This window comes from Xiphias gladius, chromosome 10 (assembly GCF_016859285.1).
Source record: "Xiphias gladius isolate SHS-SW01 ecotype Sanya breed wild chromosome 10, ASM1685928v1, whole genome shotgun sequence".
Classification (NCBI taxonomy): Eukaryota; Metazoa; Chordata; class Actinopteri; order Istiophoriformes; family Xiphiidae; genus Xiphias; species Xiphias gladius.
In genome coordinates, this window is record NC_053409.1 from 6,998,316 (window position 1) to 7,014,677 (window position 16,362).

General features: G+C 40.5%; 2 protein-coding genes across 2 annotated transcripts; one reads left to right on the plus strand and one right to left on the minus strand.

Annotated features, from left to right (window-relative positions):
* Positions 1-223: 223 nt before the first annotated feature.
* gemin2 (gem (nuclear organelle) associated protein 2) lies at positions 224-6,920 on the plus strand. Its single transcript, XM_040137407.1, has 10 exons — positions 224-572; positions 2,499-2,583; positions 3,073-3,162; positions 3,500-3,559; positions 3,806-3,916; positions 4,311-4,355; positions 4,450-4,518; positions 4,731-4,841; positions 5,211-5,269; positions 6,070-6,920. The coding sequence occupies exons 1-10, from the start codon at positions 451-453 to the stop codon at positions 6,107-6,109; spliced, it is 792 nt and encodes a 263-aa protein (XP_039993341.1). The 5' UTR covers positions 224-450; the 3' UTR covers positions 6,110-6,920.
* A 947-nt stretch (positions 6,921-7,867) lies between these two features.
* Positions 7,868-13,634, minus strand: pnn (pinin, desmosome associated protein). Its single transcript, XM_040138044.1, has 9 exons — positions 13,441-13,634; positions 12,903-12,980; positions 12,456-12,527; positions 12,071-12,146; positions 11,721-11,815; positions 11,428-11,503; positions 10,728-10,883; positions 10,015-10,153; positions 7,868-9,857 (listed from the first exon to the last, which is right to left on the minus strand). Exons 1-9 carry the CDS (start codon positions 13,551-13,553, stop codon positions 8,590-8,592), a joined length of 2,073 nt encoding a protein of 690 aa, XP_039993978.1. The 5' UTR covers positions 13,554-13,634; the 3' UTR covers positions 7,868-8,589.
* Between the last annotated feature and the right edge of the window lie 2,728 nt (positions 13,635-16,362).

Consider the following 16,362-nt stretch of genomic DNA (forward strand, 5'->3'; position numbering starts at 1 on the left):
ACATCCAAGAGCTGCTTGCAATACTAGACATTATCTGATCATTGGTCAAAGGTTTTTATTTTACTTTACAGTTTAATATTGGAGCAAAAAAAAAAAATCGATTATTTAACTTTCAATGTGAAATGAATCAACAAACGTGGCGAAAGATAAATGTTTTGGCAAGCTAAAAGAGTGGAGATTTTCTGGACTTCGCTCCTTCTAAAAAAAACCGACAAGTGTGGCGTCCGTCACCATGACAACCAGCACCGCGCACAAAGACGACGTCACGCGTTAGTCTGCGTTTACAAGCAAGATGGCTGCCTAGTTTGTGTATAGTTTTAACATCTGTGAAAAAGTCATTGTTTCGGTCGCTAGAGGAGGCCTTTTATTGAATTTCGACGCTTCAGTTGCACTTGCTGACCTTTTACCTCAGACGTTTTGGTATAGAAATTACCTAACAGCTGAGACAAAATGAAGTCGGACGTGGAGGAGTTAATGCCGAGGCTGCTGCCCATTGAGTTTGGAGCCAGTACAGAGAACCTGGACCTGAACGGACCGCCGAGGAACCCCCAGGAATACCTCCGACAAGTCCAGTAAGTTCTCCTCAAACACTCCTTTGTTTCTGTTCGGACAGTGGGAAATTAGTGTAACTCTATTGGGGACAGCCGCGTAATACACTGATGCCACCGGAAATATTGTAAAGATAGTCGATGGTGACGGTGGAAGATTGCTTATCAACGAATGTAACAAATACTGAAGGTATTTTCACTGCGAAGTTAGCGTTAATGCCAGTGTTATAGCAAATATTGTTTTATGTTTATATTTCTAGTCTTTGCTCAACCGTGCTCTTCTCTTAAAAAAGAAACAGGGACTGTAAATTTGAACAGACGTGGCTAAAAGTGTTGGTACCATTACACCTCATTGAAACAATGCTCCGTCCTCCCTGAAAAAGTTTTGCAATTAAAAGCTCTTTTGTCATCGCATACCTGCATGGCTTTGGTTGTTCCATAGAATAAAACAAAGAAGCAATGAAAAGAGCTGAATTCTTGCTTATTCTACAAGGATCTTCTAAAATGGCCTGGACGAAATGATCGGATTTCCCTTACAAGTGGTGATAAATGAGAAGATTGTAGTGATATTTTCAGTTAGTATCATAGGTGTCTTCAATCTTATAATCATTCATATTTAAAAGTCCTCATTGTACTGTTTGGTATCATTGTTTGCACCACACTAAACCTGGACAAGAGAAAGAAAAGAAAATAGTTGTCTTGAGATAGGAAAGGTTCAAATGCGAAGAATGGCCAATGTAAAGGCTACAAGACCATCTCCAAGCAGGTTGACGTTCCTGTGACCACAGCTGCTTATATCATTAAGAAGTTTAAGGCTCATGGGGCCGTAGCCAACCTCCCTGGACGAGGAAAATTGACCCCAGCCTGAACAGAAGGATAGTTTGAATGGCGGGAAACGAACCAAGGAAAAATTCAAAACAGATACAGGCTGACCTCGGAGATCAAGGTAAAACAGTGTCCAGTTGCTCCATATGTTGCTTTCTGAATGAAGGTGGGTTCCATGGAGGAAGATGCTGGAAGATCTCACTTTTGAAAGAGAAACAAAGAGAGCCCTGCTGGAGTTTGCTTAAATGCATGTTGAAAGCCAAAGTGCGTCTGGGGGAATGTTCTTTGGACAGATGAAACAAAATTGGTAAGTCCCATCAGCTCTGTGTTCACAGACGAAAGAATGACGCTTTGAAAGAAAAGAACACCATCCCCACTGTGAAACATGGAGGAGGCTCAGTTATGTTATGGGGTTGCTTTGCTGTCTCTGGCACAGAGGGCTGTGAATCTGTGCAGGGCACAATGAAGACAGAAGATTATCAAGGCATTCTGAAATGAAACGTTCTGAGAGCTCTGTCTCAGTCCCAGGTCATGGTTCCTCAACAGGAGAATGACCCAAAATATCCATCGAAAAGCAGCCAAGAACGGATGAGAAGAAAATATTGGACCGTTTGGAACTGTCCTGCTGTGAGTCCTGATCCAACTGAACATCTATGGAAAGAGCTGAAACTCGCAGTTGGGTTAAGGCATCCATCAAACCTGAACTAACCGGAGCAGTTTGCTCTAGAAGAGTAGGATAAACTTCCAGCTGAGATGTAGAAGTCTCAGTAAAAGCTACAGATTGCACTTGATTGCAGTGATTGCCTCAAAAGGTTGTGCTACAAAATATTCCAGTCTCAATATTTTTGTCCATGTCATTTTCATTTGTTTTTTTATCTGAAATAATATGAGAATAAAAGAATCTGTCTGCTCGGTTAAATATGGGAAAGAGAAAAGTGGCTGCCAATTACTATTTTTTTTTTTTTTTCAGTTTCAACTTGTTTCCGAGAAAACTGGTTTTTCTTTTCTAAGTGGAAGTGAGTGTACCAACACTTCTGGCCACGTCTGTACTTAAAAGTTTGTATCTCTCTTTTTGGGAGCAGCATGTATCAGTTTTGCCGGAATAATGTGTTTCCTTTTCATCAGGTTGGAGGCGTCATTATGTCCAGAGGTGGTGGTTGCTCAGATAGACCCCAAGAAACTGAAGAAGAAACAAACAGTCAATGTATCTGTGAGTAAATTTACACATTGAGTTCTGTCCTTGCAATGGAAAGATGAATGTACAGTACAGCGTCCACCTTAATCACCCCTTTGATGTAATTTGTACTCTTTATTTGTGTTATATGTAAGTGTATGTGTTTTTTTGTTTTGCCATGTATTTATTACAAAAGTCCATTTAAGGTTGGACATTATTGGAAATTTTTTACAAATGCTATAAATGTTGTGTTATGATGCTCTGTTGAGATATAAATATTGTTAAAAAATAAATATCATATGAAGGTAGTGGAAGAATGTGTATAGGTACCAAGTAACATCTACTGAAGTATTTTGTTTTGTAAATATATTAATCAAATCTAATCACTATTTTGTTAGTAGTCGCACTGCTTACTTGAATTATGAAATGAGGTACCAGGGACACGTGGTTGAAGTTTGCATGCATGAGATCATGTGACATGAAAATGCATTTAATTCCTTCAGAACTGTATCTTCTGTGTTTCAGGTGGCCGGTTGCCATGCTGCTCCCATGGGTTTCTGCCCCAGTTCCAGTTGGCAGCAGCAGCAAGTCAGTAACTTCTCAGATATCAGACAGGTAAAACAACTTCCCAGTCTTTAAAATCACTTGTTGAACTGTTGAAAACCCGAAATTATTTAATTTAGAATATGGCTTACTGATCGATTTTAGCAAAATGGTAAATTCGTGTTTGACAAAATGAACCTTGGAAAAGTGTAAATCCATGACAATCCATGGATAATAAAATAAATGTTACATTGTTCAGTGTTCATTTTTAAATTTGTTGCAATGTTTTAGGCAGGAATGAAAAAGGCACAGTTGCAATATTTAAGGGCGTGCAAACTCTGACGTAGGTTTACTATCATAATCTGTTTTCACCGTTAAAACATTGCTGTTTTTTGCATTTTGCTCTCAGAGCATCACAAAGAACAGGAAACACTGGAGCAGCCAGACACTGGATGACAATGTGCTGATGGTGAGGGGATGGCATAGTTGCAAAATTCACTCAATAATTAAAACTGTGTAAATATATTAGCATCACATTGGATGCGTCACTTCAAGGGCAACTGTTTCTGAGTTTGAGCAGAATCACTTGCTGATCACTTTATGTGGGTATACATTTGTGTATAAGACAAGAGGCAAACTGAAAAAGAGATTTTGCATTTGTTATAAATTTAATTGTGTGTGTGTGTGTGTGTGTGTGTGTGTGTGTGTTTCACAGCCAAAGCTAACAGATGAGGAGGGCTGGAAGAGGTTTTGTTTAGGGGAGAAGGTTTATCTGGGCATATCATCCTGTGACACAGATGCAGAGCCAGCGCTGGACTATAGCAAGGTTGTTTGAATGTGTCTTTGTTAGGAGAAAGGGATAAAGGCTCCTTTAATGAAGTATTTATTTAGCCATCAGTTAAAATTTCTTGTATAAACAGAATTTTCCAATGTTTCTCGAATATCATCGACTTTTGTCACTTTAAAGGAAAATACAAGTCTGTATTCTGTTGCACAACTGTGTAAAATCTAAACTGACCTACTAGCTGTTTGTACAATTGTTGTGAATATGTCAGAGTATTTCAAATCTCGTCAAAACATAGCTTGAAGTGAAAATGAGAATTCTTCCCTCCTGTAACATTTGCTTGTTGGTAACTGTATAAATCAGGTTTGTTTTAATTATATAAGACCATGGAGCCCTAAATGTGGCTGATATATTAATAAAGCATGTCTCTGTTCAGGTGGGCTTCCCTCCCTTCCTAAGCATTGTTAGCAGACTCAACCAGGTAAATTACCTCCCCATTTAGACATTTATCTCCCACTCTTAACCAGTTTAACAGTCTGATTTGAATGTTTTCTTCCTAATCTCTCTGCTGACAGTCCACAGTGTTGATGGTGTTGGAAATTCTTATCAGTTGGTTTGAGGAGAGAGCATTTGTTCCACAGTTGGTGAGTCTGGTTGATTAAGTCACTCCATTCTTCAGTTGGTTGCTGCTTCCTTGCAAATCCAATGCTACACTCACACTGTGTTGTTGTGTTGTAGGTGGAAAGCTTTGCTCATTGTTTTCAATAGGGGAATGGCTGTAAATTTGAACACTGGAAATTAGTAAGTCTTTCCACAGGAGCTTGCACACAGAACATGACAACAGAATTTGTTTTAGGGTCGCTGGTTGTATGCCTTACTGGCCTGCCTGGAAAAGCCTCTACTACCTGAAGCCCACTCCTCCATCAGACAGCTGGCCAGGAGATGTGCCCAGCTCCGCAGCACGCTGGTAGGACTCACTCGGTGCTACTGTCCTCTAACCTGTCTTACTCTGTCACTGCCATCCTCTGTGTAGCACTACCAGTGTGTGTTTGGTTTACACTTCGATGCTCTTTTCGTCTTGTATTTAAATATATATAAGTTGCTGTTTTGGGATCATGGTGTCCATCTTTGGTGCACAAAGCTGGCTGCTTGCAGTGATGGCTCTAAGTGGCAAAGCGTCTTGCCAGAAACAATGACGCAGTTTCTCAAGATTATTGTATTATTTCTGTATAAAGACAGTGCTGTATTTCAAATCACAGGAAGGCCTGTCAAAATTTGACTCTTGATGTGATATATTAGACCTGACAATATCTGTCCTGCTGTCATGATTCCACAGGTGAATCAGGAGGATGAGAAACTGCCTGCCCTCAACCTGCTTATCTGTCTTGTTGCCAGGTAGCTACCACTGAGTCAAAATAGTTTAAACTGGTTGGATCACATATTTTATATATGAAAGCTGCTTGCATGCTTGGTAATATTAAATCGAACGCAAAGAGAGTAAAAACTTTGTTTAGAGTGATTATACCAACAACTTACAATTTGATATATATATATTTTGATTTTTCGAAGTGAAAAGTAAAAATAATCGCTGCGGCAAACAGACATTAAAATGAGCCTTTCTCTAAATGTTAATGCACTGTTAATTTTTAATTTATGAATTAAAAAAACCACAACAATAATTGTGGCATGTGCTGAAGTTTTAGAAGTAGAAGGGTGCCACCATCTACTTCTAAAACACTTTATTAGGCCTTAATTGATTCACTAGGACTTGTAAGGCAGGTCAGGAATTGTCACTAGAAATTTTCAGCTGATGACTGTTCCAGAGCTGATAGACAGCCTAGAAATGTCTCAGAACTTGATGTGATACCTGCCAAAGGGGGGTTATGAAGTGCTGATTTGGTAGGATGCCCAAACTTTTACACATGCCACAGTTAGGTTTTTTTCCCCTCTATTTTTTTAAGTTCATGAAATAAAAAGTAAGTGCATTAACACTTAAAGATTAAAGATTCTTTGTTATTGTCAGTTTAGTGCAGCAGTTGTATCCACTTCTATTCACTTGAAAATTCAACAAAGTATGGATTAAAATAAAATATGTTCCCCCCCGAGGTGCCCAAACTATTTACCTTGTCAGATTTCACTTTTGTGCTAAACACTGTATTATGCAATCATACTAATTTCCTTTTTTTAACCTGCAGATACTTTGAGCAGAATGACCTGGCAGATCAGCCAGAGTGAACACAAGGTTGAACTGTTTGAGACTGACATCAACAACACATTAAGGAAGAGTATGTAGTAGGCCCTCTTACTGATGCAGCACTCAGGCAGCAGGCTCTACAGTCAAGCAACAAGACCTGACATTGGAACTTAAGAACAACTCATAGAGAACCTTTACCAACCAAGCAAATTCAGTGGATGGAAGTAGACTTAGTCTCGAGAGTGCTAACATCCACATGGGGTCTGGTGGCTCTGCGCAGGTTGGGATGAAAGTTCAGGATGAAACCAAAAGGCCTTCATCATGAACAAAACTTTTTGTTTTTGTTACTATTTGTGATGAATTTGGTTACTTGAACAGACCTCTGCTGATACAACCTAAGCAGCCAAAGCAGTAGGATCACTAATATTTCTGACGTGAATAGCCAAGCTTTTTCTTGGTGAATTTAGTCCTGATGTTAATGGCTCTATTCAATGTAAGATTTGTTTATTAAACTGTGATGATTTGTATAATTGCTTGTGTGGACATTGGTGTTGGTCAAGTTTTTCAAGCCCATACAAATATAGTTTCCAAATATTAACAGTGTAGCTTTTTAGCTATGCAGATGGTCCAACACTTTGGTCCAGAGTGAAATATCTGCACAGATGATAGCATGAAATTTAATACACGCATTAATATTCAAGAGAATGAATTCCTAATGACCTTGGTGATCACCTAAGATTTCTTCTGTCTCAAGCAGCTCAGTTTAGCCTTGTTTCGTTTCCCCATACACTGATGGCCTCCACCAGTGATGCACAAACTGTGGAACAGTGTACTCCAATAAAAATTGGTGATTCTTCATTCATTTACAAAATGAGAAAAGTAATCAAAGTGATAAATAGTTTGGTCCATAAGTATTTGGACAGTGATGCAATTTTCATAGAAATATTGCGTTAACTGTTTAGGATTTACAGCCATATTACACAGTCCCTTATTTTCAGAGACTCAACAGTTATCGGTCACTTTCATGGCCAGGTGTGGCCTGTTCCCTCAGATTCAGCCAAACGCTACAAACACGAAACAGCGCTTCATAGTACAGATGGATAATGACCCAAAACATTCTGTGAACGCAACCCAGGAGCTTTTCGAGGCAAAGAAATGGAATCTTCTTCAATGGCCAATTCATCCCAGCCCACTTGTATGCGTTTCACTTACTGAAGACAAAACTGAGGGCAGAGAGACCCACAATCTGCAGTAAAGGACTGGCAAAGCATCTCAAGGGAGGAAACTCAGCATTTAGTGATGTCCATGGGTTCCAGACTTCAGGTAGTCATTGACAGCAAAGGATTTTCATACAGATATTAAAAATAATCCTTATATTGTTAACTATGTTGGTTTGAGCCTCTTAAAATGAGAGACTATGTATATAAATGGCTGTGATTCCTAAACTGTTAAACTCCTTGAATTAAAGCTGAAAAACTACACTTCAATCACACCTGGATGTCTTTGTTTCAAATCCATTGTGGGGATGTACATAAGAAAAATTACAAAAATTGTGTCACCGTCCAAATCTTATGGATCTAACTGCAGATATTGCCACTCTACCTTACTGAGGGCTGCAAAGGACACCGTGTCCTAATTTCAGAATCCACCCATTTTGCTGTATTTGGTTTTGAATTGCAGACTATTGTCAACTATCTTGATCATTCTTTTCAGCATTTTGACATAATAATAATAATTCTGTGATTATTGATGAGTTTGAGCCCTAATAATTCTCCAAAAATTACTACACCACACACATGTCCACCAATACTTCACCTTTATTTTGAAGCAGATTATCAGTTGGTACAAAAAAAAAGAAAAAAGTTTCAAAAACCAATATTTGAGCAGATCACACATGTACCCATGTGATGAAGATACAAGGGCCTTGATAATGATCAAATAGTGGAGATAAATGGGGATCAACACTGTAGTCACATCAATTTGAAAAACACAGCTACTGTATGTAAATGATCATTGCTACCATACCATCAATAACCCCCACCTATGGCATTATGATCAGGATGAAAAATAGAAAACAAACATTCAACACCATCTTTTCACGGTAGCGCCACAAACCCTTTGTAAAACCCAAATGTCAGGCTGAGGATAAATCTTATAGATTTAAAATGACAGGACTAAAATGATGTCTCTCCTACCTCAGACCTGTTTGGTGAGGAGCCCAATTACAGACAGCATAAGGAATGGCCCTGCCAGATGCACCACTGTGACTAAAAAAGTTGAGTTTACATTTCTTTTGCCAAGTAAAAGGGAAAAAGTTGGAGGAAAATAACGACCAGTTTTCCATGGTTTCCATACTCTAGACAGCGCTTTTAAATCCCTATATCTCGAAAAATCATTGTTAAAACTTCCAATGAGCCTTTGTGAGAAAAATTTGGCATTTTAATACAAGTTTAAAACTTTTGACATCCTCAGTGTTTTCCTATGGTTGCCAATTTATCATAGAAGCTGAATGAGAACCAGATTAACGTCTCTTGTCCTTCCTGTCTCTATCTTTATGCTCCCTATCGCTCCGGGAAGACCTGCCCCTTCCTTCCTCGCTCCTCCTCTTCCTCCTCTCTTTCGATCCCTTCGAGTCCCTTCCTCCTCCTCCTCCTCTACTCCCTCCTCTCTTACGGTGACTTCTGTCTTCTCCTTTCTTCCTGTCCCTGCCTCTATCCGATGGCCTCCTCTTGCGCTTACCGCTGTCTCGGCTGCGACTTCGGCTGCTGCTGTTGGACGATGAGGATGAAGAGGATGACGATGATGAGGAAGAGCGGCTGGATCCGGAGGAAGAAGAGGAACTTCCGCTGGAGGACGAGCCGGAAGAGGAAGAGGAGGAGCTGTTACTATGACTGCGGCCCTTCCTTGGCTCCTTTTCCTTCTTCTTTCCTCTCCCACTGTCCTCATCCTCCTTAGAGGGTGCAGGGGTAGTGCTGGGGGCCTCTTGGGAATTGGGCAGTTTTTGTGGGGCTTCGTCCCCTGATTTCCGTTCTGCAGCCTGGTTCTCGACTGCTGAGTCCTGGACCTCAAGGACAGGGATGATGAAGTCCTGCCCAGGCACGGCAGAGGCTATCTGCGGTTCTGGGGTAGGAGAAGGCCCCTGGGGCTCAGAGGACTGTACTGCTGGTTCCCCTGCACTGGGACTGGGCTGAGGCTGCTGACTGGTGTCTGGTGCTTCTTGGGGTGTTATGGTTGGTTCAGAGGACTGGTTGTCTTGGGTCTTTTCATTCTGGAGGTCCGTGGGCCCCTGTTTACTTTTTGTTTCTCCCACTTCTTCCTTTCTCCTGTCCTCCCGCTCCCCCTCAACCTCCATCTCTTCTGACCCTGGACTTGCCTCCTTGTCTCCCTTTTCCTTCTGGTCCTCTCTGCCCTTAATCCCCTCCTCTCCTTCCCTCTTCTCCTCGCTACCCTGCTCATTTAACTCCATCCTCTCCTCCTCTTCATCTGCCTTCTTCAACCCTGCTATCTCCTCTTCCTCCCTTTCCTCCCCCTCCCCCTTCCCTGTCACCTTACTATCCCCTTCCTTTCCCCTCTCCTCCTCCAACTCATCTTCCTCCTCCTCTTCCTCCATCTCTGCAACCCCCCTGTTGTCTGACACCTTGACTACCTGACCTGCTGGCTTACCCTCCGCTGGGTGGTCCGTCCCTGTTGCCGTGTTGCCGTCCTGGTCGCGGTTTGGCTGTCGCCGGGGGCGGGACTCCATCTTGCTGAGGTGTTCGGCAAAAGCCTCACGCCTCTCCTCGAACACAGCTGTCCAGAGCCAAAAATTCACAAGTTACAGGATGATTAACACGAACAAACACGCTTGTGAATGAAATTAAAGAAGCAAACCCTTTCCAAAGTACAAGAAACAACATGCACACATAAAACACAGGTGAGATGCTACCATAACAAGAGCCCTACTGACCGTTTAGTTTCTTGGTGGAGTCATCGAGGAGTTTCTGTGTTGCGGAGCACATTTTTCCAGGCAAGTAAAAGATGTGAGGCTTTGTCTTAGTGCGAATGTATTTCACCAGACGATTATTGTGGCTGGTCCACTCCTCTTGCTGCAGATGGATGAAAGAAGGTTACAGAAAATTCTGGCAGAGTACAAAAGCTCTTTTACTCATCTGTTTTATACCCTACATTACTAATTCAGTTAAATATGTTTACCAACACTTGTGCAAATTCCATTCTCTTTTCCACTGGTTGCTTTTGCATCTTCTGTTTCACTTGCTACACCCTTTCTAATCCTTCTCTCTCAAATCTTTTTTTCTTCTAATATTACAATATTTTTGAGATATTACCTGGACTGGAATGAAAGAAAATTACCATAAAACAGACACAAAGCTGACAACTTTCTCTCTATCCAGTTAACTGTATTTTGCACATCAGTATGGGAAAAAAAACATTTACAAATCAGAAGAAAACATGTTTTGCACCATACTGGATACTATATCTATGCATTCATTTTCTAAACCACTTATTCGCATGCAAGTGGAAACAATTTGTAAATGACACTCAGAAACAAACTGATACAGGCCCGTGAGAATTCCAGTCACTTGACCAAGCGGTTTATTTTCTGTTTACTTTGAGCTTTTGTTTCTACCTTTCAAAATGGTGTTGAAAGTACTTTCTTACCAGCTGAGCAAGTTCGACTTTCTGTTCCAGTAGTCTCAGCTCAGTCTGTTTGGCTCTCCTCTCTTCGAAGAGCTCCCTCTTTTCATTCTCTACTTTCTTTCTCTCTGCCTCAGCCTGAACCTCAAGCTTCTGCTCAATCTCTGAACGTCGCTTTTGCTGTGGGGGCAAAAGTAGAAGAGGACGGGATTAAGGAGAGAGAGTAGTTAATAAAAAGACAAAACAAAGTTGTTGTGCCTACCCAAATTATTGTATAAATACTTTGTGTCAGAAGTTGGGTCTCTGTTTAAATATTTTGTGGATAGTAGTCAGAAATTTAACTGTGCAAAATACAGAGACAATACATTAAAAACAAAAGCATTTTTGTAGCACAGGGATTCCCACTATGGCCCTGCTTACATCCATTACTTTTAATTTCTAAATTCAAAAGCACACACATTAACCCCAAACAAGTTTTTGCTCATCATACTGGCTTCGATGCCTGGTAGTTAAGCTAAAAACCACCTTCTGAGGCAATAACCAAGATAAAGCATAATCAGATTGAAATATTTTTGGGGCATTTTGTTGTCGTAAAAAGACATTAGTTAACTTGAAGAACGACTCTTAATGCACCTTTGATTATTATGAATTTATTTATTTGCTTTGGCTGCCCTCCTGATGGCAGTCAGCTAAGCAGGTCACTAATAAACTGGATACATCTCACCTTCTCCGTCGAGACGTTGGACTCCTGTTTGAATTTTTGCAGGGTCCCCATCAGCAGGCCGAACATACGCCGATTCCTGACCAAGAAAACACAAACCCTTCTTCACACACTTGCAATCGTCAGCCATAAAATGATAAATATCGACCCTTTGTTTTTGATTTTTTTTGGTGCCGTTTCCCGTTTTCACTATCTGCAGGTGCATTTCACTAATTTGATCACATTCTTCATAATTATTCATCAAGTTTAAATATACATCTGTATGTACAGCAGGCTCAAGGCTCATGTTGGCCTACCTCTGTTTGCCCTTCTCATCCATGGTCTGATCTTGAATGAGGTCTCGGCGCGTTCGCTCCTTGGAGGTAGCTACTACAGACGACTGCAACGCCGGCTGAGGGAAGGAGAAAATAGAACAAACCAATTTGTTAGCGGCTATTTGTCTTTCCCTAAAATACTAATTGTAAAATGCACGTGACAGGCAATTAATAATGGGGATCAAAATACTTACAATCAACCAGCAAGTCAATGTTTGAACTAATCAAATAATGTCATAACAACATCACCTGCTAGACCTTTTTCCCCACAGGCTGCACATGTGAACAGTGGTACAAACATTTCGCAGAAGAGCCAAACTCTTTCTTCTTACCTTTTTGACATCGTCATCATCCTCGGCGTCGCTGTCGTTGCGCGCATCTCTCCTGGCCCTCTGATCCCCCGCCAGTCTGCAGACAACCAAGCAAAGATAAAACATCCCATAAGAGTCAAATAAAGTCAAAGTAATATTTTGAATATGCAAATGTTGGTAATTATGTGTAAGAGTATTTATTTCATTAAATCTAATCTGTTATTCTAAAAGCAAATCAGTCATAGCTGTACACTGAAAATGAACCAACGCTTTGAATAAAAAATGTTTTTTTTTACTATGATTGTTTGAATTTTCAGAATTCACATCAGCCCTAATATTTTACCATTATAAACATTGTATGCAGAATCGATGAATATTTAAAAAATAATAAAAATCTAGGTGTCACCTCAGCAGGGCTCCTTCGATGTCTCTCTGCTTGGCAGGGGGGCCGCCGCTTCCCATGTCTGAGAGACTGCGCCTGGGAAAGGACATTGATGAATGAACATTAATAAAAAGAGGCCAGATGTTGCACTTCAAACCCAGTGAGTCCAGACAACGAAAACTGTCATTGTCCAAATAGTTACAAAGTGCATTTTACACTCGCTTGCCAGTTTAATAGGTATGGCCCTCATGAAGTTAACTATGTTTCATTTTTGTTTTAAGAAGGTTTAGAGATGATGATTCATCTTCATGGTCATTTTGGAGGCTGTAGTTTTTGGTCTTGGTGGATTTCTTTATTTTTAGTAATTTTATTGTTACCGACGGTGAAAATTACAGCCTTTTTTCTTTTTTGGGTCGATATGTGAATGAACATCGAAAGCGTTGCATTTAGCCATCTATAGCACAGCTTTACCTGAGCAGGTTGATTCCTCTGCCTCTACCACCTCCGACGCCTGCCATGGGGCCGCCGAGCCGACGGATCTGGCCCGGTCTGTAGATACAACAGGAAAAAAGAGAGTCAAAACAAAACCAGACCCTTTTGGTCTACTAACTCGCACCAGAAAATTAAAGTGAATGTTACTGTTTTATTTACTGACGTCGTTTCTTTGTTAAAGGCGGAGCCGCTCGGCATTACCAAACAAGCATCTCTGTGGTGACTCTCAGACGAAGCCTACCAATAGGCCTAGCAATAGCGGACCAACTAAATTTGATAATCCACTCCAAAGTTAAGAGTAGTAAATCGTCCCAGGTTTGTTTATTACTTTTGTATGGCTAATTCAACAGTTTGTACATAGGCGTAGGTTAAGGTAGGACAAAACAATCTAAGAAGGTGGTAATGTTTGCTAGCCAGCTAACCGACTCATGCTAGCTTAGTCGTTGGAACGCTAGCAAGTTGGTTAGCTTATCACTAGAAATATGCCAAAAGCTACATAACCCATCAGGCCTTTTACCTTGATTCATTCGGATCACGTCCGGTTAATTTGCGAATGTTATCGTCCACATGTTTCAAGCTTTCCTTGGCTTTTTCGAGCTGGTCTTGCAAGCTCCGCACCGCCACCGCCATCTTGCTTCCAGTTAGCGCGAATCACGTGTACCCTCTTCTTCTCCGGCTGCTCACTCTTCTTCTTCTTCTTCTTCTTCTTCTTCTTCTGTTGTAGCTGCAGCTGACATGCGACGTTGTGTTGCAATACGGCCACCTGCTTGCTCTAGAGCGTAGATCAAAAATCTATAACTTCTGTGTTTTACTACTGAATACACAGAATTAAAATGAAAACACACATTAAAATGAAAATTTAGCTTAACGTTTACGTCTGTGCACGTTATCACAATTTTTCTTATGAAGGTGAACAAAACTGTAAATACTGTACCAACATGTTGCCACACGCATTAATCTTCAAACTCATATAACAATAGGGAACTGTTTATTACAGAATATTAAAGCTTGGATGTAAAATAATAATATAGGAGAGATTAAATTATGAGCCTTTCCTGAAGTCGGGTCCCCTGAACTGTTTTCCAGGGTTGCACCTGCTGTCAGAAGACACAAGTTGCCCAGGAATAGTAGTGCCATAACTTGTACTATATCAGTCAGTCAGCTCATAATTTATTGACTGTTAACTGGTGACAAACTATTAAACAATATTAAACAAAGGCATTTAGATTCTTAATATAGAAACACCTGAATAGTATCTGGCTTCATTAGAACTTAAGTTGAGAAACGTATCCATGTTTTCAGAGATTTTAAAAATATTCATCTTTTGAGATTGTATTAAGAACAGAAGAGAAGAAAGTGTTGATTTGTTTGGTTTTCCCTGCATCAGTAGGCAGGTGTTCTTCTTCTCTTGACGGCCAGGTTGTGTATGCCTGCCTGTGGCTTCTGAGCTTCAGGGCTTAAGTGTGCTGAGAACATCAGCTCTGAATTGCGAGTCCAGCATTGAAAATAAAACCTCTTTGTGCCTTGCTCTTGCAGCTCTTGCATATCAAAGCGGGAACCAACCATCAAACCACAGCTGATTTCCTGGTTCATATCGGCATGCGGCACTGCTGGATTTCTGCTGTTTCACTGATGATTCAGCAGCTTCATTCTGCTACGTTATCTGCTCTATGTGTGTGTACAGTAGATTACGACTAGAAATGACTTCTTTTGTGCACTAAATGCATTGTGGCAGTGTGTGTGCGTTACATTACTGTTGCATTTGTTTAAATGAATTGTGTGCTTGTGAGTGCTAAATGCCAGGTGACATTGTGCATGCACATATGTGATGTGTTCAATATATAAGCGGTATTTGAAACACTGAGCTGCAGAGGAGCCTATATGTTGAAGCATACTGTCTATCACATTAATATACCAACGTTAAAGGGAAGTCCACCCTAAACCACTATTCACACAAGTTATAATGTAGTTTCACAGTTTGCGCTATCTATATATCTGACAAACACCTGCAAACTCACAGCCTCAAAACCCATGTCATTTGTTTTGTTTTATCCTAAACTCCTAGATTATTAAAACATGGGAATCTGGGATATGTGCCCCTGTTTAGAGCAGGACAGGTTAAAAGCAAGACTGGTAGGAGTTGCAACAATATAATTTCTTTTCTCCCACTCATGTGCCTGACAAACCTCAGTGAAGTTGCATAAGTCTTTGGTATTGATCAGCAGGACAATCAACACCTGCAAATATATTAAGGTCATTGTCCACTATTACGCAATAGAAATCCGACTCTAAAATCCCATTGCTCTCATTGTTTCACTGAGTTGGGGATGAAAAATTGATGCCTTGAATCATTCAGTCACGCCCGGTTTGTTGTTTGTCACCTCCATTGTAAAAGTGGGACCCGTTCAAATCTGAAATTGTTTTCCGCTTAGTTGTGTAACACCAGCATTGTAATCTAATAGTCTCATTATCCAGACGTGAAAAGCTCTTTGTCTAAACTCTGAACAAAGCAGAAAACAAACTAAAGCCACTTAATTTTCTCTGTTCTGTCAACATGTGTCTGCATGTGTGTTTGGGTGCAAACATAAATGTCAAACACCCGCAGCATAATTGTCCATGTCTGTTAATCTGTGTTCATTAAACTGTGTCTCTCTTCCAAATCATTGTGTGCATTCAGCAGCCTAGTCTGGACTCAGGTCGGCTATACCCATGAGCTTCATTGTGAGCAGACAAGTCTTGTGAACCATTTTGTGAACCATCTAATTACATGTAATGATCATGATGAGGTTAACTGGTTGTCAAAGAGTTATGGGCAAATTAGGTGTTGCTATTATCTGCATTACCGTTATTCTAATCTGTGGCCTGCATGTTTTTTAACCTGTTTTACGAGCCTTACAGATGTGAACATAATAGCACGAGAACCTGACTGCTGCTCAAGTGCAAATCCTCCTTTTAAGCACTGAAAAGAACGGTTTCTTTTTAAAACTGGTCGGGACTGGATGGGTTAGTAACTCAGTTGGATTTTTTTTTTTTTTTTTACACTATTTATTAAACATCTCCTATTTGTATTATATTAAAGAAAGAACAATTCATTCTTCCTTATTTGTTGCTGACCGTCTCCTTTGGCTCCGCATCTCTTCTTTCTTCCATTCACCTCCTTCTCCCTCTGTTCATCACCAACCAGCAATTTCCCCCTATATTTCCCACTGTTGTGTTGTCATGGTGACAGTGGCTGAATCCCATTTGCAAGTGTTTCATGTTGCCTCCTCACTCGAGGAAACTCCCTTTAGAGCAGTGCCTGGATGTGTTACCAAGCCCTATTGACAAGAGCTCATATTAGTGTTCCCTCCTCATCAACTGTCCTCCCTGTGACAGTCTGTTTCTGTAACCTAATAATACATATGGTGTGTGTATTGTACATGTGATCATTTTTATTAAG